Below are 22,736 nucleotides of genomic sequence, written 5' to 3'. Positions count from 1 at the left end.
GTCTTGAGCTACTCTGATGTAGCTGATGACATCAGCCCCAACTCTCCAAAAAACAAACAGCTTCCTGGTACTCATGTTAATGCACTGACAGTACAAAACTTTCTCTCATTGATACACTCTATAGAATGTATCATATATGCTTCTCTAAAGTACTAGGGACCTGAGTTATGGACATACAGTCACGGAGGCTCAACTATTCAATGACACTGCCCATGAGGCTTAACCAAGCCAATGTAGTGGTGGTCTGAACCAAATTGAATGATGATCCAAATGAAACTGAACTGAATGACTTACATCTCTTCAGGTAATGTGTTAGTATTTAATGAATGGGGCACAGAATGTCTCTCCATTAGACATGGGCTGTGCATTGTAATTACTGTCAATGATTCCAAAGATCAGAATCAATCTAAACTGCTTTGCACAGGTCATAGCTGGTAGACTGCCCTGAGACTATATTCATACTGCTGGTCCCTTATCAGGATTTATTCATAAGAGGCCGAATCCAGGGCTCTGAAGGACATAGTTGAGGTAAACAGCAAAGGTTGGCATTATCCTGCTGCTTGGAGTCTCACTGACAATAGTCATAATTAAATCATATATGAAACAAACTCAACAGATTTGGCCTGTCTCTGTCAGTCATGCTGATCTGAGTAGCTAATAGAGTTGTGTATTAACATGAAACATCTGCTGGAAGCCAAGGCAGTGCATGACTGAGAGATAATAAAGCCAGGTGGGAGAGAACGTCCTTCACCAGTGTCCTGTACAACCACACATGTGCCAAGAATGTACCTGGAATGCCCTGACTGCATTTGACCTGGGCCATTTCTTAGGGCTGTACTTGCAACAAGAAAATTGGCAATGTCTCCTGCTAGAACAGGGCTAATTATGGATTGTGAGAAAACAGATTTCCCAAACTCATTATTCCTTGACCCCTATGCAACCCACTGTGGGTGCACCTATCTCTTTGGACATGTCATGTCTGGTGGGACTTGACAGGGGGTGGGGGGAACCTAACTCTAAAGGTGCTGATATTCATTCTCCTTCCTGTGATAATGCCTTTGAGTCTAACCCAGTAGTCACAGCTCCCAACAGTCATAAAATGCACTTAATTTATTAATTAGCTTCACAGATAATTTATTAATTAGCTTCACAGTTAATTTATTAATTTCCTAGAAGAGCAGCCCTGTCAGTCAGTGTGTTTGCTTGCTTTTGGGTCAGTAAGATCCACTTATGACACCTTCTATACTAAGTTTCGGTTTGGTGATATACAGAAGATAAAACATTCCTTCCAGCTAAAGATCAAGTTACTCTGTGGGCTTAGGAAATGGAATTTAACCAAGCCTCAAGCCAGCATCTGTATCATACAAAGTAAGGCCTAGAAAATAATTCTCACACGATAATACCAGACCTGTTGCTCAGAATCTGTGCCTCCAGGCCTTGATACCAAAACTATGCTTACTCTATAGAAATTTTTTTCTTTGAAAACCAGGCTTTGGGAAAATTATGTACTATGAATTTACTATTTTCTTAGCAAAGTTCAAAGAACCTCTGAGTGTCACCATTTGAAAGCCAGGTAGCCTAGAAGACATGAGAACAACTCTTGCAAACCCTGAGTGGTAGGACCCCGCCACCAGAGCAAACCAATTCTTGGCAGAAATTTGACATACCGGGAAGCGTTCCCCACACCCCCGACACCCCTCCAAACCAGTTCTGAGCTTCTCCACGGCCACAGACCTGTCGCGCCTCCGATGAATCCCGCCCACTTCGTGCCCTCAGGCCAATCAGAGGGCGGCGTCACTCCCTCTTAGTTGCCATGGTGCCCGCCAAGTCCTTTCTGCCACTTACCAGATGTGCGCCGGCTGGTCTAGCCGGTGAAAGCGGGTGGCAAAGGACATTAGCGTCACCACAGCCAGCGTGGCCCACCAGCCTGCCGCCTGTAAGCGCCGCGAGCTCCAAGCAGGCCGTTTAAGTTTCCGTGCTGCAGCCTCGGGTACCACGTCTCGGCTCACGGCTCTGGCAGCCTGCTGCACACTGCGACCCCTACGGGGACGCAACTCGGAGCCCGCTAGGCCACCGCCTATGGCCGGCGGCATCCTCCCCTTCCTAAAGATCACCCTCCGGGCCGGAGGCACGCCGAGTCTTGTCCGCTGCCCCGTCAAGGAGTCGTAAGAGGGCGTCTCGAGGTGCCATGGGATTTGTAGTTCCCTCCGTTTGCCGCGGAGCGCCGGGCCCCGGGCTCTGGGCGGGGCGGAAAGCGTGGTGGCCGCCCGGGCGGCTAAGAGGCGGCCTGATGCGTAGAGCATTGCGGGAGGCGGAGAGACCCTAAGGACAGAGAGACTCGGGACGGCTCATGAACTACAACTCCCAGCAGCTCAGGAGACGGGGGCGGGGCCAGCCCGAAGGAGGGAAGGCTGTCTAGTCCAACCTTCGCTCTCTGGACCCCGCTAGGCCTTAGTCATCTTCTAGTCCCGAGAGCTGACTTTCTTGGCTGGCCGACGGGCGAGATGCAAGCTGGGAAGGTCTGTGTCGCACGTCCGGGGGTGAGGGTCGCTCCTGAGAAATGCGGAGAACAGCTGTGTGGGGGCGGGGCTGAGAGCGCGCCTCTCCGCGTGGCTCCACAACGACTCCCGGCGTGCCCTGCGGCGCGCCCGTTCCTTCTACACCTGCACACCGGCCGCTGAACCTTATGGTGTCGGTAGATTGGGCCAGGAAGGCTAAGCTTTGAAGGCTAAAGTGCACAGCTTTTGAGGGGCGTCCAATAGCGCCCTTACCTGCTCCGTGTAGACAGACCTCTTCTAGGGTTTTAAAACATGGTTCCCTACTTTGCAGTTCATTGGTGCCCTGCGTATGTCTCTTAGGGGACCTCGTGGTCCAGGCATGCACCAAAAGCAAGGGGAAGATGGGACACTTTAACATCGCTAATAGTCACTTGTGGTATCTGCTCAGGTTTTTAAATTTGTCCTTTTGGCTCTGAGAAACAGTGCAGCCCAATCTGACTTTGAACTCATGACTCTCCTGCCCTTGCCTTCCAAGTCCTGATCTGGAGCCTCCTGGGTTTAAGTCGAACTTCTCTAATCCAGCAGAGACATTTGTATTTAAGCCATTAGCGGACTCGAGCTGCGAATATGTTTTGTAAGAGACTTATAACTGAGTCTCTTATGAGGGCAGTTATGTAGAAAGGCGGCAAATTAGATGCAAAGGACATTGCGTCAGCCTAGTATAGGTTTTCCACATACAGATGTGATTTTCGGAATTTTAATCATGTAAGAAATGGTATAAAAACAGCTGGGATTGTATGTAAGTCTGAAGTAGCTCCTAGCATGGGCTGAGTCTCCCACAAACGGCAAAACTGTACATTTAAAGTCGCCAGAATGCACATTTGAGTTGGAAACTTGATCCTGCCGGGTGTGCTGATTAAATGGACATTCTACTTCATATTAAAATGTAGCAGGTCATGTGCAGAAATCACCGGGTGGTTTGCTGTCCCTGCTTAGCTGTGATTTCTCTTCCCATGCATCTAAAAACACATAAGGAGACAAGCCTCCAAGACACTACAGAGAGAGTTTCTAGGTTAGGATTGTCTTTCTTGGGTTAACTGATGTGGGATAGTGGGGCCCATAAAAAGGGGGAAGTCGGCAGAGCACCAGTGCATATGTGTTGTTCTGCTTCGGGCTGTGGAGGCAATGTTACCAGCTGTTTCAGGCTGCTCCCTTCTCGCCCCCATGACAGACTACATCTTGAATTTTAAGCCAAAATAAACCACTCTTCTTTAGGCTGCCTTTGTTGGGGCATTTTATCATAGCAACAGGAAAAGAAACTAAGAGGATATATAAGAAAAGAAAAACATAGTAGATGCAGTGTTTGGGTAACACATGGTTTCAGGCATCGACTAGAGGTTTTTGAAGACATAACCTGAAGTATAAGATTATACTGTATAGTTGCTACTAAATGAGAAATTACCTACAATTCTGTTTCCTACTGAAGGGCCATGGGGAGGGTAGGAGCAGTCAGCATGACTCTGGGCACCCTTGGTACAGCCTGGTATGTGACACATATTGCATAAGGCATTCTCTCCAACAATTCTGTTCATGTTTGCCACTCCCTCGTGGTCAGTGTTTCTAAGCTCTGTAGGGCCCAGTGCTCCCCTGCCTTTCTAGATAGAGAAAGAGATTCCTCTCCAAATAAAATTCATTGTGGTCTCCCAAGTCTTCCGAGGACACTGGCTGGATCACCTGTCCTCCAGCCATACTCATCTTGCGTTTCCTCACAGAAGGTGCTTACAAGGCAGACTCGTCCTAGGCTTGGGATCCGCCCTGAGAGAACCTGAGTCCTCCTTGTTGCCTTCCTCTTGTGGACTATTGTGTTGGTGGTGTGGGGACAGGGAAACTGGTTCACATAGTATCTTGGTCTAAGGAGACAGCAAAAGGAGGGGAAACTTAGATGAAATGACTGTAGTCTAGGGAGTTGTAGGTGATCTGAGTGTTGATTTCTGTCACTCTTTATGGATATTGTCTGTAGGAAGGTCTATGAGTGCTTATTGCCTGTTCCTGAGTCCTGCTATGACTAGGGGCCAACTGTAACAAAATTCATGGCAGATCAGGGGGCATACTCAGCCTAAAGGGGACTATTAATCAGTTGTTACTATTTAAGAGGCTAAGTCCACAGTCTCCTGAAGTTTTAAAGGGGGGAAAGGCTTGTGTGTGAAATATCCTGGTCAATGCATCTAGATAAACACATCATAAATTGAAAAAACTGTAAAAATACATTTACTGGGGGCTAGAGAGATGACTCAGCAGTTAAGAGTACTGTCTACCCTTCCAGAGGACCTAGATTCAATTCCCAACACCCATGGCAGCTCACAATCATCTACAATTAATTTTTTTAAAAAAGATTTATTTATTATGTATACAGTGTGCTGTCTGCTTGTACACTTGCAGGCCAGAAGAAGGCACCAGATCTCATTACAAATGGTTGTGAGCCACCATGTGGTTGCTGGGAATTGAACTCAGGACCTCTGGAAGAGCAGTCAGTGCTCTTAACCTCTGAACCAACTCTCCAGCCCTACAATTAATATTTTTAAATGATAAAAATATTTTCAAAGCACTGGCTTTGTTATTTTTATTACGTGTACATATTATGTGACGGTGAGTGCCTGCCAGCGCCCATGGAGACGAGGCATTGGATCCCTTGGAGCTGGTATTACAGGCAATCAGAAGCTGCCTGATGTGGGTGCTGGGAACCAAGCTCGACTCCTGGAAGAGCAGCAAGCACTCTTAACCACTAAGCCATCTCTAGCCGCATAAAAATAAATCTAAGAAACCAATAGTACACACAGCAGGGTACACCAGAGACTTACAGGTTTCCCCCCAGTTTTTCCAGCCCACTATCACCAAGCTGTAGCTAACTGCCATGGCCCAGCCTGGGAAAAGATCAAAATTCAAAATTTGAAGTACAGTTTCTAAACCACATACGTATCACTTGCTCTTCATTATAAAGTGGAAAAGTTGTTAAGTAGATCACTGGTAAATCAGGGGCCATTGGTATTATGAAATCCAGACAGGACCCTTGGGACCCTCCAGCTGGCAACCTCAGCTTTGCGGTAAATGGGCATATCTGCCATCTATTTTTGTGAGGCCGTCTGAGAATGGGGAGCTTTAGGGTGAGAGACACCAAAGCATCAATAAAGAAGCCCCATCTCTCTGCCAGGGGAAAAAGGAATTTCTGCCATCATTTTAGAGCAGACTTTTGTTTTATAAACAAAGGAGCTGAAGACCAAGAGAGGCAGGAACTTGTTTCTGGTCACTCAAGGCTGCTTCCTGTCTCAGGGCTGGACCCTGAGCCTGCCTGCTCTGAGCCCATTTCACCACATACTTTACGTCAAAGCCTGGCTACACTGTTTGCTCCAGGGCCACAAGTTGAAAAAGATTCTCTTCTGACCAGAGTCCAGGATCCTCTGGTGCCAGTCTAGCCTGCTTTCCCATTGGCTCTTGAGACCCACCCCTTTGGGTCTCCCTCCCCCACCCCCTCCTGACCTCACAGCTCTGTGAGAAAAGACTGTTCCTTAGGAAGCTACTGCACTATGGCTGACAAGGTAAGGCTAACACCTGAGAGCTGCTTCCTCTTGAGAGGCACTTGTTCCTCAGGAGCTCAGCAGTACAACTAGGACCCAAGACAGGCCTGAGTTGCTAAGATGAAGGCTGGAGGAAGGAGGGCCAATGCCATGGGAAGAAACCGGTGCTTAGAGCCTTTTGCCTGTGAGCTGGTCATGCCTGCTTCCAGCGAGGGGGTCCCTACAGCTGGAAACCTGCTAAGACTAAGCTAATATCCACCCTCATCCCCCTCTTTCCACAGCCCATCCTCTACTCCTATTTCCGAAGCTCCTGTTCATGGAGAGTTCGAATTGGTAAGAGCTCAGCTTCGGGAGGAGGGGGTGGGGGAGTGAGTGGGACAGAGGACTTCATATCCCCCTCCTGTCCCATCGCGTCCTCCAGCAACCAACACCCCTGTACTGGAGCCTCCATCTCTGAATGTCACTTCCAGCCAGAAATTCCAACATGAGGACAGTGGGAGTGGGAGGAAGAGGGTTTGTTTTTCACTTCGGGGCTGCTAGCTCTGTCACACTGCACTCGAGAAGCCCTTAGCAACCATGCGAGAACAGGTTCTCAAAATCCAGAGGTCCCTGGTAACTGGGCCGGGGAACAGCTGGACCCCCCCTGTTCTTATCTTATGTGATCTGGCTAACCAAACAGAACTGTTTGGAGTTGTCCACAGAGGTTTCCAGAGAGTAGAAATTAGAGCCCTCTGCTTGAGTCCAGGTCTGACCCTTCCTTCTCCAGTGAGCCTAACTGTTGGCAAAGGCTACCCTCATAGCAATGTGTACCAAAGAAGTCTGTGTCCAGTGCTTTTGTGTGCATGACTCCCTTTCCATCTCAGTGTTCACAGGAGGGAGGGACTGTTAGTGTCCCCATTGTACAAATGAGACTAAGGCACAGGAAAGTTAGGTAATTTGCCCTTCATGCAGCTACTAAGAGGAAAACCTGCAGTTTGAATCATGCAGTCTGGCTCAAGTCCATATTCATTTGCTTTGCTTTGATACTGGCAATGGAACACAGAGCCTTGAACTCGTTAAGCTCATGTCCTCCCACTAACCTATATCCCTAGCCAATTCCCATATTCAACTACTGCACGGTGCTGCTTGTCAGATTGGGGAAACTGAGGCACAGAAACTCACTAAGTTACATGACCAAGGTCATATACCTAACAGTTGAATATGGTAGGATTTTAACCCAGGCAGCCTATCTCCAGTCTTGCCATAGTTACAGAACCATCATTGGTGACTGTCACCTACCTCACAGTCCTTTCCTGAGCCCCAAAGGCTCTACCTTGACTGAGCCCAAAGTCAAAATACTACGGATGATGTCTTTGTAGACCATACATGCTTTGGCCTCTCTCTGCCTAAATTTTACTCCACTGTAGAGCTGACCAGCAGAGAGGAAGCTCCTGCTGTCGGCCCGTGAGGGCTGCCTTTGAGGGTAGAATCTAGCCAGAAGGCATTCCCTAACTCCACTCTGGTCTCTCCTAGCTCTGGCGTTAAAAGGCATTGACTATGAGACAGTGCCCATCAACCTCATAAAGGATGGCGGGCAACAGGTAAGGAGGCTGTCCCAGGCCCACAACATGAGGATTGGACCATGAACGGGTACCAGATGGAGGACTGGTTGTCACCTAGAGGGAGAACTGTATTTCATGGTTTCTATGACTGGGAGGCTGCAGCTGGCTCTCCTGAGCAGCAACAGTAGGATGGAAAGGGCTCAGTGCCTGACTTTTTGAGGGTAGGTGGTAATGGGGCCTTTCCCTGTGTTAGACCCTCTCAATGGATGACTGAGCTAGGAGCTGGCCTGGTGACCACATTAAAAGGTACAGGGAACGCCATAAAGCCAGACCATTGAGGCAAAGCTTGCACTGAAGATACTGCATGGACTCCCTACAAGTTATCTTGGTTTTAGGAACCAAGGCCTCAAAGTCAAGAAATATGGATCGGTGCTAGGTCTGTAGTTTTCCTACTTGCTTGGTTCTGCGTTAAGCTACTCAGGCTAGGCCACCCAGTTCACCACAGCCTTGTCTCCACAGTACTCTGAGGAATTTCAGACCCTGAATCCCATGAAGCAAGTGCCAGCGCTAAAGATCGATGGAATCACCATTGGCCAGTCAGTGAGTAGAGGAGCTTGGGGGTGGCAGAGTTCTGAATGAGGGGACTTGACATCTCTTCCTAACCTACAACTGACCAAGCATAACAGGGATCGTTAAATATATGGTCGAGGGAAGGAGAGAGAAAGATTGAGCATGTGGGGACCTAACTCTAGCAAGGTCCCCAAAGGACCTTGCTCCAGTTGAGGAGGGCGAGGGAGAGAGTGGTGGTACCATTCATTGCAAAAAGAGAATTTGCTGGCCTCTCCCCTCTGGTCCAGGGATCCCAAGCCCTCTCCCTGCCTCAGTGTTCTCTCTGAACAGCTGGCCATCATGGAGTACCTGGAAGAGACTCGGCCTATCCCACGGCTCCTGCCTCAGGACCCACAGAAAAGAGCCATCGTGCGCATGATTTCTGACCTCATCGGTAGTGGCATCCAGCCCCTTCAGGTTAGGCACTGTTACACTGGCACCCTGTACACCTCTCAGTCAGCCCTTTATATCCAATAGTGACGAGCCACTATGTCTGGCTGTGAATGGGGGAAGCAGGGGGACAAAGAAAAACTCCCAGGGGCCTTGACATAGACCACATGGCAGAGCGGGCAGGGATCCCAGAAGTCTTCCATCAGCATGAGTCCCTAACTCTGCTCCTAGGCCTAGGAGCTAAGAGATGTTTGAGGCAGGGAAAGGGGTGGGGGGCAAGTGTAGGTCTAGCCTCCAGCCTGGGCAGCTTGTGTTCATCTGCTCTGTAGCACACATGCAGGTAGGCCTCGCTTTACCATACTTCACTTCACTATGCTTCACAGATAATTGTGTTTTAGGTTTTTGCTTGGCCTGTTACAAACTGAAAGGCAGCCCTTCATTGGGAGGGTCTATTGGTGGTGTTTTTTTTTTTTCTAGTGATTTTTTTCATCATTAGTATATTTTAGTAATAGATTGTTTTAAAATTAAGATACATAACATTTTCAGACATAGTGACTCAGTACACCAGCATAGTGTAAACAGAACTTTTCATAACACTGAGAAACAAAGAAAGTCTATGTAAATTGCTTTATTACCAAATCTGCTATTCTACCTAGTCTGGAGTTAACCCCCTATCTCCACAGCACGCCAGACTAGGATTCTTGTAAAGTTTGCGTTTTGTTTTTATAAAGTAAGTTTTCATCTGTGAAATAGAAAGGCAAGTATTAAACCCATTCATCTGTGCCAACTTCTGCTTTGTAGGTAATGGTTCTAAAAGGGAGCAGTGACTTTGCAGGGTGACACAGCTGCGTAGTATCAGAGCAGGGACCAAGCTCACCCTATCCACCTGTGCCCCAACTCCTGCATCACCTGCTGTTTTCAACAATGGGGACTGTACCTTAGTCATTATCTCTAGAAGCCAGTCCAACATACCTGGCTTGCCCCCTCCCCCACATATCATAGAGCTTCTCTTTTCAAGACACCAAGTAAGGGAGAAGTACTGAGAGAAACAAGCCTTGGCTTGTGCCTATCTCTGTCAGCCATGCCAGCATCCTATGTCCCAATTCTTGCATATTGCTGCCAAAATCACAAGGCTTTTAGAATACTTGAGGTCACTGGGGAAGCCCAAGAAGGTGGCTACTTCCAACTTCAGAGCCCTGACGGAAGGAAGGGCCCATATAGCCCAGAGGGGAGTGGAACAGGTGAACAGCTAGAGCAGAGGGACACTGAGCTCCCCTGCACAGGCTTGGCAGAGGGACAAACTCATGCTGGCTTCCAGAGCCATGACATTTTTTTTTTTTTCTCTTGAGCTGTGCAGAACCTGTCTGTCCTGAAGCAAGTGGGACAGGAGAACCAGTTGCTTTGGGCCCAAAAGGCTATTACTTCTGGCTTTAATGGTGAGTCCTTACTCTTATGAGCTGCCCCAGTGTGACCTCTCAGAGAACTGACAGTCACACAGAGCTCTGAGCATCTGAGCCAGCTTCCTGGGCTGCTTTGATCTTAGTGGAAAAGAGGACTGTGGACAGGCAGGCGGTGAGCTGGGCAGGTGCTTAAGCATGGCTTCGAGCTCCAGAACATCCATGAACCCCACACCTGGAGGCTATGGTCCCACAGCATTGGTGGACAGCCCATTGACTACTCCAATCACGGCGCCAGTCTTCAGAGTATTAGGCTGTCTGTAAGAGCTGTTGCCTTGGCCAGCTGCATGTCTCGTCTACTCTGAGACTAGGCAGAGAAGCCATGGGGACATTTTTCTTAGTCCCAGCTGCCATATTCCCTACACCAGACTCTGCCTCAGCCTAGCTCCTCATTGTCCACCTATGGAGGCCAGGCCCTGGAGAGGCTGATGTAAATGTTATCCATGTGGCCTCCCCACAGCTCTGGAGAAGATTCTGCAGAGCACAGCAGGGAAGTACTGCGTAGGAGATGAGGTAAGTGTCCCTGGACCTGCCCACTGTGGCCTTCATGCTGATCTCAGGCCATCATTTCTCCCACTTAGACCCAGTCAGTGTCTTATCCTAAGGAGATACCTGAGGCCAGCCTCCGGGTACCAACCTTTGCTCTGAGCAGTCAGTTTGTGCAAATGCCTCAGCTCCCTCCCACACTGCCTCTAGAGTAGCAGTTCTCAATCTGTGGGTCGCGACCCCTTTGGGGGTCAAGTGAGCCTTTAACAGGGGTCACATATCCAATATCTTGCATATCAGATTTACATTATAATTCATAACAGTAGCAAAATTACAGTCATGAATTAGTGATGAAATAATGTTATGGTTGGGGGTCACCACAACATGAGGCGCTGTTTTAAAGGTGCAGCACTAGGAAGGTTCAACTCCTGCAGTAGAGGTATTGTGAGGTGTCCAGGCTAGAAGAACACACTTCTGACTCAGTGAAGTGGTCCAGGCATCAGCTGAAGGGTTAGACTATCCCTTCCTTCACAGCCCAGAGATTCTAGGATTACAGAGCCCTGGATGCCTGTAGAATAAGGCCTTGGGCCTGTGCTAGTCTGGTTCCATGGCTCCTTATCTGCTAAGAGTCCTCATTAAGTGCCTAGTCGGGTGGCTTCAACAAGCACAGTGATAGCCACTAAGGCAGTTAGGCCTTCTCTGCATACCACAAGGTTGGTTGTCAGGGAAACCAGAACATGACATTGGAGAAATACTATAGCTCTGAGTGACAGGGACAGGCAGTTGCAGAGGAGACAGTGAGGGGGTGCTAGGGATGGTGGGAAAACGAGGCTACAGGAAGTTGGATTGGCAGCCCTGGTACAGTCAACAGTGGGTACAGCCAGCCGCCTTGTCAGTGAGTCTAGGTGATAATCCTTGTACAAACTCCCCTGACCTTCCTTTAGGTGTCCATGGCTGATGTGTGCTTAGTGCCCCAAGTGGCAAATGCTGAAAGGTAAGAAAAAGCTCTGTCCTTCTCCTTCACATTCCCCCTCCAGTCAGGGCCTCCACATCTACTACTGAGATAGTGTCTCATGTGAACCCTTCTTTAGCTGCCGAGGAGCCACTGCACCAGGCTATATCAGCTGCCCTGGACTAGCATAGACATGGCAGAAGAAATCATTGAAATACCCCTACCATTCCCACTATAGCCTGGGTGACCCTGTACAGACAGCCATTGCTTCTTAGAGGAGGTGGCTTATCTAAGGGAACAACTCCCAAGAACACTGCTGTACCCAAATGTGGAGTGTCTGCTTAGAAGTGAGCTCTGGGACTCCCCTCCATCAGCCCGCCGGAAGGCATCGTGCTTGCTCTTTAGAATATGGGCAGGAATGGTGCATTCCCTCCCCTAAGAAGCTAGTAACATGGATGATGGGTCAGTCCATTCAAATGCCTGACACCAGAATTCAGAGCAGTCATTTCTTCGAGAAGAGGAGGTATATGATGTTAGAAGATACCACTCCAGACCTACCCAGAGAGTCCCAGCCAGTGAGGCTCCCCATGTGGCAGGGCTGCTTCTGTCCTTGCACTGCAGCCCCTGACCTTATCCAGCCCTGCCTCTATTTCCCACACTGCCCACAGCAGTGTCCCAGAAAGCCCTGGCTTACAGATGTTTCTCTGCCACAGGTTCAAGGTGGACCTAAGCCCCTACCCTACCATCAGTCACATCAACAAGGTGCTGCTGGCCCTGGAGGTTTTCCAAGTGTCCCACCCCTGTCGACAGCCCGATACACCTGCCGAGCTGAGGACTTAGCTCCCAAACCATGCCCCATTGGTATGGTGAACAGAGTAAGGCTCACACGCAGGATGTCTTAGGGTTTCTACTGCTGTGAAGAGACACATTGACCATGGCAACTCTTAAAAACAAAAACATTTCATTGGGGCTGGCTTACAGTTTCAGAGATTCAGTCCATTATCATCATGGTAGAAAGCAAGGCAGCACGTAGGCAGACATGGTGCTGGAGAGGTAGCTGAGAATTCACATCTGGATCCAAAGACAGCAAAAAGAGAGAGTGACAGTGGGCCTGATGTGAGCAACCTGAAACCACAAAGCCAGTCTCCAGTGACACATTTCCTCCAAGAAGGCCACACCTCCTATTAGTGCCTATGGGGGCCATTTTTAGTCAAACCAGAACAGGCCCAGAAATGAGTCGTAGCAGAGGACACTCAAACTTCAGCTCTTTCCTCAGGAAGCAGCAAATTCATGAGTCCATGGTATTTCTACCAGGTCCCCATATTAGAGTTTTCTCTAACGAAATGAAACCAGTAGGATATATCTTCCTTCTGCTTGCACTGTAGCCCCTACATTCTGCCTTAATCCTCTTATCTGTCATGTGTTAGGAAGGGGTTAGGCAGAGACATGACCTGCTCTAACTGCTAATGCTGATTGTCAACTTGAAATAAAGGTAGAATCACCAGGGAGAAGGGCCTTTGTGAATGTCTGTGGGGGGTTATATTGGTAATGTTGAGGTTGGAACTCACCCATCATGGGTGGTACCATTCCCTAGGCAGAGGATCCTGGGGCCCAGAAGAAGAGAGAGAGAGTGGAGCATCCACCATGTGTGCATTATGATCAGCTACGAATGCTGATGCCTTGACTTCCCTGCCATTGTGGACTGTAACCTAAAACTATGAGCTAAAATAAACATTCTCTCCTTTAAGTTCCTTTTGCCATGGACATTTTATCACAGCAACAGAGAAGAAACCAAGACACTTGCTATCTGTCATGGGGCAGCCACAAAGATGACACGAGGATGCAGGTTAAAATGCCTGGCAAAGCTGGGTGGTCATGGCTCACATCTTTAATACCAGCACTTGGGAGGCTGAGACAGCTGGATCTCTGTGAGTTCAAGGCCAGCCTGGTCTACAAAGTGAGTTTCAGAACAGCCAAAGTTACATATAAAGAAACCCTGTCTCAAAAAAAAAAACAAGCCTGGGAGACTTATAGAAGTGTGATAAGGAAGTCTGAATGCCTTCATTTCTTATTAATCTGACTCCAGAAAACATTTACATTGAGTTTAGTCATTAGTTGAAAGTAGGCCTCCAACTTGTTGAGCTAAGACTGAGCTGGGTTTCAAAAGATGAACATTCCCACTGGCTGGAAACCATGTCTGGACTCAGTAGAATAACTCATTAGCCTTTTTCTCACCCTAGGGCAAACTTGGCTTCTAACACCAAAGGCCAGGAAGAGAAATGAGCACAGAGCCTATCTGAGAAAACAAGATCTAGGGAGGGAAGATTTACGAAGCAGGAAAGCATCTAGGGACCAGCTGGGCTCCCAGCTAGGAGCTGCACTGCCGTTCAATGTCCACACCGTACAGAGACATTTGCTGGCATTCTCCACCCATTACTCACCCTAAGGAGAAGCCATACTCCTGAACTAGTCCCAGGACTAAGCACACCGAGGAAGTCCACTCATGAATGATGCTGGGAATGGGAACTAGCTCCCTTCCTGTGTAATGTAGACAGCTTGACCATCTCCAGCTCATCATCTGTTTCTCCCCATGGAGTGCTCTGTACAGAGTATGTATAGTACTCTGATCAACAGCACTGCCGTTCTGTTTGCAATAAACCCACCATTACTATAAACCTAATTTCCCCAAACTCAGCTCCCATTTTATAATGTTCTGCCACAAACTTATCTTTATGTTCTTAAAACGTTTATGTGTAGGGTTGTTTTGCCTGCATATATGTATGGGCACCATGTGCATGCCTGGTATCTGAAGAGGTCGAGGAAGACAGGTGATCCCCTAGAACAGGAATGACATGGCTTGTGAACCACTGTGTAGGTACTGGAAACCAAACCCAGGTGCTCTGCAAGAACCACCAGTACTTGTAACCACTGGGGTCTCTCTCCAACCCTGAAGATTTCACAGTTGACTTCCATGTGGCGGGTTTTGATTGCAGGTCTGTCTGTCTGCCACGCATGTGCAATGTCACTGCAGGCCAGAAGAGAATATCACATTCTCTGGAACTGGAGTTACAATGTTTGTGAGCCACTGTGTGGGTGCTGGGAACTCAACCTGGGGACTTTAAAGAGCAGCAAGTGTTCTTGAGGGCTGAGCTATCTTTCTAGCCCCTTTGGCAGGAATTTACATATAGACACTCATTTTAGTCTCAGTTTTTCTTAATTTTTATAATCTTACATTATGAAAGATTCACAAGAGAAAATGATGACGTTTCAAACAGGCAGCAGTTGGGCTTATTAAGATAGAACTCAAGTATTTTAGGTGCACAGTGAAAAAGTTTATTCACGACAGATTTCAAAACTTGGAAAAGAAGACAAAAAATGCACAAAAGCATCTCACAAAACTATCACATAATATAAAAACACCAGAACTGAGCTGCTCAGGATTCATCCATGTATCACAGCAACACACTCAGTGCCTTCAGGTGAGAAAATAGAGTCTGACCGAAGAAACACCACTCAGTGGAACAGAAGAACTAAGTAACAGCTGATACAGAGTTCTTAACATGGAAACCATACGTGTGGACAGCATTTCTCATGACAGGGCGACATAGAAAACAAGGTGACTCAGATGGATGGTTAGTTTGGATTTGTTTGTATTTCTAAGAAAAACGAGAAGACTGTGTGGTAGTTTCCCTCCCAGACCTTTGGTAACCTTGGTTGGCATCAGCATATGATATGCAACAGTAAGGAGAGCATGTCTTCATGGTTGTCAGCTGCTTAAACATTTACCAAGAAAACACAATCACTTTCAACCACCAATGGGTCAGACAAGAGAATGGCTCCAAAGCAGCTCTTTGGATGTCTAAGCAAATGGCATGGCGTGGTTTAGGAAATCTCCAAGCACCTCCCTGCCCTCCCATTAGCCTTAGCCACTCTGCTCTCTAGACCTATCACTTTGATTACAAAGCATTTGCAAATGCTTTTAGTTTTTATTTCAAAGCATCAAACATTTCTTCTGTGGGTTTCAAAATACTTCCCATTATTAAGGGAACGTGGATATACCACCGTCATGCATTACAGGACTGCCTTTTCCAGACTGGCTTGTTCTCTAACAAGGCTAACTGGAAATAACTCAGACTGACTAGATGAAAGCTAATTCACTTATGGAACAATAACCTCAAAACAGGACACAGATGTATTTTTAACATAAAACGTCTTAATAAAATGTACTGCTAAGGAGATGAAGGAAGGAATTAAGATAATGTTTTCTAGATGAGTCCTGGCCTGAACCTAAGAATGAACAATGACAATGACAAGGAGCCATTAAAGACCAGGCGTGTCAACCCTGAGTGGTGAGGAGGACCCCTTAAACCGACAGTGAGTTAGGGGCTCTTCAGTAAGACTATACATTATTCAACTTCAAACTTCAGACTCTTTCACAGTCCTGTCAGAACTTTAGAAAATATACTCTCTCCCCATAAGTCATTTTAGATACACAATTTAACCTCCAGATAAGCCAAAAAGCTTCCGAATTAAATGACAGGAAACTGAAGTTTCATAAAGCAGAGTGTATTTCTAAGTCTCTGGGGTGCCATTTTTATTGTATATTAGAATGAAGAGCCATGCCAATAGTCTACATACTAAGAATCAGATCATGGGTTCAAACCAGGGACCAGCCCTACAATTTCACAACCAGTGTACTGTCTTTGTACTTAAGTTTATCAGGAATGACTATTTGTAAAGAAGCCAGATTATCGATACCCTATCAAGCTTTATGTCATTGATTGTGTTTTCTTAGCTTTGAGACAGAGGTTCAGAGTCTCTGGTTAGTCTTCTTGGTTCAAGAAAGCAATATTACATCTCAGCGGCAACAGTGACTATAATCAAGTCACAAAGTGCTTACAGTGTTTCTCTGCACATTGGATCACAAGTTGCTCTACTTGCATCACCTAGATAACTGGATCTTCCTTGGGAATGCCCGAAGGCGCCTGCAGGTGTTAGATAAGCTACACAAAGACAAGTCTGTCAGTGACCAGCATCAGATATACAGAGACCCCTTCTGCCTGCGCGTCACCCAAAATGCCACCAGGACCAAAGAGTGCTTGCTTGGGTCAGTGGGGATCAAGATACCCAGCTTGTGCCTGGGTTTTGATCCTCATTTTGTATTCCCTAAAGAAGGAGTGAGCGGCTCCCTGACCCCAGGTACACAATTAGACACAAGGACTTGCTTTTTACAGAACCCATACCCTTTAACGAAGTGCCCACATAGCAGCAAGATGAAAGCTCACTTTTTTAAACAGCGAAGAGTCTGAAGGGAACATGTGAGTCCCTTTTCCCAAAGTGTAGACATTCTATGCTTCTGGCTATGGAAAAAACTAGGGACAGAGGCTAATGTGGATGTTTAGTCTCAGGAGAAACTCTAAGTAGAAGCCCTGATAAAGAAAACTGTGTGTGGTTTGCTCTGTATGGGTATACGGTGTCAATGCTGTCAGGCGAGGGAGGCCTGCTTGTTACCCCGGCACTCATATGACTGTAGGGCTTGTGGTATTGGACAAAAGGCATCTTATGCCTTCAAGGACACATTCACAGCTGTGGCTTCAGCACCACAAGTGGAACTGACTCTCTCTCTGGCCCCAAAGGATGGAGACAGGAAACCAATCCTCAGGTCAGGGTTACATGAAGTAGAGAAGACCTACCCATAAAGGCATACAGCTGATGCTCCTAACAGATGGCGGCACAGAGGGCTGGAGGGTTCTCCACTGAACACAACAAGAACCAGTAAGTCTCTGGCTTACAAAACAGTTCCAATGAACAAAGTAGCACTAATGCACTAAATGAATTCTGGGACACACGTGATGGTTTATTCCCTCTCCCAGCCTCTGTTCTATCCAATTTTAAATGAGCACCCTTTACTGTCCATTTAAAAGGCAGTTCTGAAGCAACACAAACTTAATTTGTGCTCCCTTTTCTCTGTCCACTAAAAACATCTTCTATATAATTACTAGGGTCGCTCAATCCCACACCTTAGAACCATGGCCTATGACATTAAAGGCAACCTTTTGCAGAGTGGTTTTTAAACATAAATATACAATCACAGACTTTAGGATTTGGATTTTACCCATTCCTCACAAAGAAGGAACTGAGTACAACTCATCAAAATCAAAATGAATATATTATAAACTCCACAATAATATCTAATCCCATGTATATATAAGTTACAGGTTAACTTGTCTGTATTCATATAATGGAATAATATATACTTCTTTAAAAGTCCATTTAAAGTGCATGAATCCATCCATAGGAAAATAACTAAGAATAGTCTACTTTCAAGCTGCTACCTGTTTCCATGCGTCTGAGGAGTGGGTTTGCATGTGAGCATCCTGAGGATGTGTCAGAAAGCTACTGATGGGAAGGAAGGCTTTCCAGCACAGCTACACAGTTACCTTAACACCGACAGGCAGAGAGGCTACAACCTGAAGGAACGGACAGCTGGCTTTCTGAAAGATGGAGGCTGACAGCCATTTTTGTGAAGACCTTGTAGGCAGCCAGTGTTGAATAAAAGATGTGTGTAAGCAGGGCTCTCTGACAGAGAGTCGACGCTGGGTACAGGGGACATCCTCCAAGTGGATGCTTGTCAAAGGAAACTAAAAGCTAGAATCTTTGTTTAGAAACTGGCAGTTTGTAATTTAAAAATATATGTGGGATGTAAGTATATGCTTTTTTGTTTGCTGAAATTTTTCATAATAAGATGTTGGAAAAATAGCATTTTAGATATGTCTTTTTAAAAAGCTTTGTCTCAACAAAGTAGCAAAATTAGACAAATTGAAAAAATTTAAGAACTCAGCCACTCTGTGAAGAGAATCCTAGTCTCTGCTCTCTTAGAGCTCCCTTCTTTAACTGCATAGTATTTATTTGTGCTCTAGAGAGCAGGGCAGGATAGAAGCAGATCGTTTCTTTCATTGTTTGATTCTTTAAACTTGAAATGGAGGGACCAAGAAATTAACACTTCTTAGAACCTTCAAGGAATGTGTTCTGTGTTCTCCATAATTACCCGAGTTTCAATAAATAATACTTTGTTTCTCACGTTCTCTTATTGCAAAAATTTAGTGCACGAAGAATGAATGCGTCATACTATGGACACGTCTTCCTTTAGGTATTTTATGTTCACAAGACAAAACAAAAACGAAAACAACCCAGCTGAGGAAAAATCAGTAAGAAATATCTGTTGCCCAGCAAGTGACAGGTGCATAGAGAGATGGGGAGCCCCTCAACTTCCCTGCTATGCACTACTACAAGAAGACAAGCCTAAGGAAAGACAAGATGAAGCATGCTAGGGAAAGCCCAGGGGCCTTGCTACTGGCTGAGAGCAGTCAGGGGTCCACAACAAACTAGAGAAGTAAGGAGACTACCACTGACGTGGGAATAGCCTCAAAGAGGTGTTTCTTTGTTTCTTTTGTTTTCTTAAACAGAGAATACACTCAGTCAGTAAAAGCATGATTTAACTTCAACTCAGCCATCTGATGCCATGATCATGATGAGCAGCAAGTCTGTTTCACTGCCCAAATAGTTTACTAATTCTTAGAGGGCAGATGAATTTTGGCCAATATCCCTACAAAGCACATCTGCAGTGATGAAAGAATGGCGGTGTGGTGCTGACTGGCCACTGAGAGGCCATGGCAGGCCATACAGCCCACGCTTCGCTTCCCAGCTGACAGAGCTGCAGGATACATTCCCTTTGCTCCTGACCACACACCTACTGGCAAGATTCTGCTCTTTGGGTGATCACTCCTGTAGGGCACAGAGGCTTGGTGTGAGGCAACCATGAGATAAAAAAAGGAATAGCCAACAGAAACATTATGAAGAGGTTGTCATACGAGGAAAAGGACTTTTGCATCCTATAATCATGGTGCTCGGTTTTCTCTGACTCACCAGTCAGTTCTTTAAGTCAATCTGCATCCATCACACTGAATAGAATCCCTCAGTGGGAGCACTGAGTGTACCTGAAAAGGACTAGGTTGGAGTCCTCCATCTCTGAAAGAGCAGACTTCCCAAAGCATCCCAGGGCTGGCGTATTGAAATGAACACACATGATCATCTTCCAAGCCCTAAAGGGGTGGCCTTGGTGGCTCAGAGCAGATGGGAAACCTTATGAGAAACAGACGGGAGCTGTCTCAAAGGCAATCTAAAATGTGCTTTAAAAGACATAAATAAAGTAATAAATAAAACTATTTATTCAAAATTCAGAAGAATGGCAGATGACACAGACTGGGAAACAGAGGTGCGGATGGCTGCAGAGGCCCATGCCCCACTGTGTGCCTGCTCCACCTGAGGCCTTAGCACCTGCTGCTCTGTGGCCACCCACTACAATACAACTACATTCTGCCTCGTCAGAACCTCAGGATGAAGACTGTGAGAGGCTGGCGCCTGCAGGCTTTGGTCAAGTAAGGAGCACACACAGTCAGCAGCAACAGCAAAGTCCCATGATTACTTTCCCTAAGAACCATGAACACCAAAAGCTTTTCATCCTCAGTGTAAAAAACACAAACCCAGAATCCCTGCAAATCTGACTGGGTTTCACTGTATTTGGTTCCAACCAAATCTTTGTAACACACATGGCCTAAGACAGGGGGGTCTGGGGGACTAATACTTGATTTCCAAAAGGGCGGGGTCTGAGATAAACTCAGTGGTCACCTTCCACCCTTTCTTCATCAACTACCAGCACCCTTAGTAAGGGAGGTAAGTCTGGGGACAGGAAGTGACAGAGGCCACTTTTTTTCTCTTGGGACACTGACCATGACTTGCAACTACTTGGAGGTTCTTGCTACATGGCAGAAACACAGACTTGGTAAAGAGAAAGGAGGAAGGGTCTAACCATCAGGAATAATAATTTCCATTCAAGGCAGTGAGGTCTCCCAGCCTGAGCCAGAGACTAAGAATACCCAGCAGGCAGGCAGGAATATGGCAGTGGTGAGAGGCTGGATAGAGCATTCTCCATCCAAGATATTGGGCTCTTTCATAGACAATGTGCTTTTCCCTCTTCTGGCACCTTGAAATGTAAAGAAGGTAGGTGCTACTAAGTACATTGGCATTACAGGCTCTGGAGAAGAGTGAGCGGCAACCTGAATGATGAGCTTTACAGAGTAAATCAAGTTTTTAAGACATCCTTCTACTTCACTTTAGGCTTTTGCCTCATAGGAGCCTTCTGAGAGGGTTTTTGCTGGAGTCGGAAAAAGAGTGTGAGTCAGGGACCATAAGACAGGAGCACTACACCACCACCTGCAGAAGCCAAGAAAGGGGAAGAGCTACATGGGGTCAGTAGTCAGGCATGCCAGGCAGGGCACGAGGCTGCAGGGCCCCACACAGAGCTTTAGGCTCTTGCTTACACACAAGAGGCACCGCTGGCAGCCTGCTTCAGCCAGGAGACAAAGCCTGCCCTAGCCCAGCATCCTTCAGCTAGTGTAGTAGATATGGAAGTAGAGAGTCTTGTTGCGGAGCAAGGAATACGAGTTATCAAACTTGAGCAAATAGATGCCCTCCCCAGGGTAGTCATGGCTGCCAGCTTGCACGTCTCGGTGGCTGTCCCGCCGGTACACAGGCATCACCTCCCCATAGCGGCCCCGTAGAGAACTCCTGGAGCCTCTCTCCACATCTCCCACAGGGATGGGTTCTGTAGAAGCAAAAGGGTAGAGTTTAGATATGAGTTTATAGACTGAATACATCCTGCCTGAAGGTGAGAGAGTGGTTCTCTCATGGGGACTCTGTTGTCTTCCCACATGCACTAGGAAAAGGCCACAGATCTTGGTCATCAACATGACTGTGGAATGAAACTGGCATCCAGTAGCCCAGAGTCCAAGAGTCTCAGTAAACAGTAATGCCTTCTTTGAGAAACCATGATCCAGCCTGATAACCTTAGAAGTGTCTGGTTCCCAATGGGGAAAAGCTACTTAAAAGAGTAACACCTGGAAATCCTTACAGTCCATGAAAGGAGTAGCTAACAGAAAGGAAATGCAGATAAACAAATTGTATAATGTGACCCTAAAACCTCCACTTGGTGTCCTAAAAAGTAGCAAATGTCATAAAAGGTCCCTCTTGTCCCTAAATACATATGCATTTCCTGGTAGACTTAAAAAAGCAAGTGAGGAGAATGATTCATGGTCACACATCAAAGCTAAGGACTACAACGAAACCTCAGAGGTTACTTCTAGGTTCCTCTTTATTTGTTGAATCTCAAGTAGACACAACAAATAACAAGAATGGAGCAGAGAGGAGCTTGAGCAATGGCTCAGTGCTTAAGAGCACTGACTGCTCTTCCAGAGGACTCAAGTCCCAGCACCCACATGGTGGTTCACAACCATCTGTAACTTAGGTCCAATGGATCAGATGCCCTCTCCTGACCTTCACAGGCACCAGGCACATGCGTGGTACACAGACTACAAGAAGGCAAAATATGCACATAAAATACAATAGTTAAAAAAAAATTTCTAAAGAATTAAAGAATGGAGCAGAGACCACTACTCTTAACATGAAGCAAAGAATTTGTATTCTGCCAGCAGAGGGCGTTTGGAGGAAAGGGGAGAAAGAGGAGAGGGGTGCTTTTAGTGTAAGCCACAGAGTGTGGCAGAAAGTCAAGATAAATATTCCAAAACAAAGAGAGAAAAAATGTAATCTTGGGTTCCAATGTGATCTGTAAAGCCCTGTCACCCATCAACACATGTGGAGAAAGGGGAAATAACTAGGTACTTGTTAAAAGAGGGAGGAGTAGGGGGGTAAAGAGGGAGGGGCCCACCAAAGCATCAATACAAACCCCAGCAGCTTGCAATGCTGCCTTGCATTCTGAGTGGGAAGAGGAATGCTACAACCCATGAAGCAGTCACTAGAAATTAGGTCGAGCAAAATGAATGAAAATTAAATTTACCTTCAATCTCCTCCTCTTCCTCCTCTTCCTCCTCCTCGTCCTCGCTGGAATCACTGACCTGCACAGTTATATCAGTGCTGGTAACCGGGGTCCAGTCAAAATAAACTCCGAAACCAATATCATAGTCATCAGTTGCGAATTCCCAGCAAACACGCTTTCCCTCAGGATGGGTGGGGACCCGGATGGTGACTACTTCTCCTCGCTTCACTACCAGACGGCTGTTCTTCTCCTTGCCCAGCTTGCTTTTGAACTCCTTCACTTTGGCAAAGGTCCAGATGCACGGAGGAGCCATCAGAGGTGGAGAGACTGAAAGGACAGA

The 22,736-nt window shown here is 46.7% G+C and overlaps 3 protein-coding genes across 5 annotated transcripts in view; 1 reads left to right on the top strand and 2 right to left on the bottom strand.

The window, feature by feature from the left end:
- Positions 1-2,577, bottom strand: part of Pomt2 (protein O-mannosyltransferase 2) — a 39,029-nt gene extending 36,452 nt beyond the window's left edge. Inside the window, exon 1 of the mRNA XM_028771826.1 lies at positions 1,846-2,577. Within this exon, the coding sequence (XP_028627659.1) occupies positions 1,846-2,303 (458 nt within the window). The 5' untranslated portion in view covers positions 2,304-2,577. The remainder of the gene's footprint in view (positions 1-1,845) is intronic.
- Positions 2,388-13,252, top strand: Gstz1 (glutathione S-transferase zeta 1). 3 transcript variants are annotated; one of them, XM_028771829.1, is made up of 10 exons: positions 2,411-2,519; positions 6,352-6,403; positions 7,583-7,650; positions 8,131-8,211; positions 8,512-8,637; positions 9,968-10,046; positions 10,528-10,580; positions 11,498-11,547; positions 12,219-12,380; positions 13,100-13,252. In XM_028771829.1, the coding sequence occupies exons 1-9, from the start codon at positions 2,505-2,507 to the stop codon at positions 12,343-12,345; spliced, it is 651 nt and encodes a 216-aa protein (XP_028627662.1). In that variant the 5' UTR covers positions 2,411-2,504; the 3' UTR covers positions 12,346-12,380; positions 13,100-13,252. The 3 variants fall into 3 exon arrangements, with proteins under 3 accessions (XP_028627661.1, XP_028627662.1, XP_028627663.1); XM_028771828.1 differs by having other exon boundaries at positions 2,388-2,519; positions 12,219-13,252; XM_028771830.1 differs by lacking the exon at positions 2,411-2,519 and adding an exon at positions 5,889-6,091 and having other exon boundaries at positions 12,219-13,252.
- Positions 13,253-14,815: 1,563 nt separating this feature from the next.
- Positions 14,816-22,736, bottom strand: part of Tmed8 (transmembrane p24 trafficking protein family member 8) — a 34,315-nt gene continuing 26,394 nt past the window's right edge. The window contains exons 5-6 of the mRNA XM_028771859.1: positions 22,418-22,723; positions 14,816-21,169 (exon numbers count right to left, since the gene is read on the bottom strand). Of these exons, the coding sequence (XP_028627692.1) occupies positions 20,952-21,169; positions 22,418-22,723 (524 nt within the window). The 3' untranslated portion in view covers positions 14,816-20,951. The remainder of the gene's footprint in view (positions 21,170-22,417; positions 22,724-22,736) is intronic.

The sequence above is a fragment of the Grammomys surdaster genome, unplaced genomic scaffold (assembly GCF_004785775.1).
Source record: "Grammomys surdaster isolate TR1022 unplaced genomic scaffold, NIH_TR_1.0 210, whole genome shotgun sequence".
Classification (NCBI taxonomy): Eukaryota; Metazoa; Chordata; class Mammalia; order Rodentia; family Muridae; genus Grammomys; species Grammomys surdaster.
This window is presented reverse-complemented; position numbering and strand designations above follow the sequence as displayed.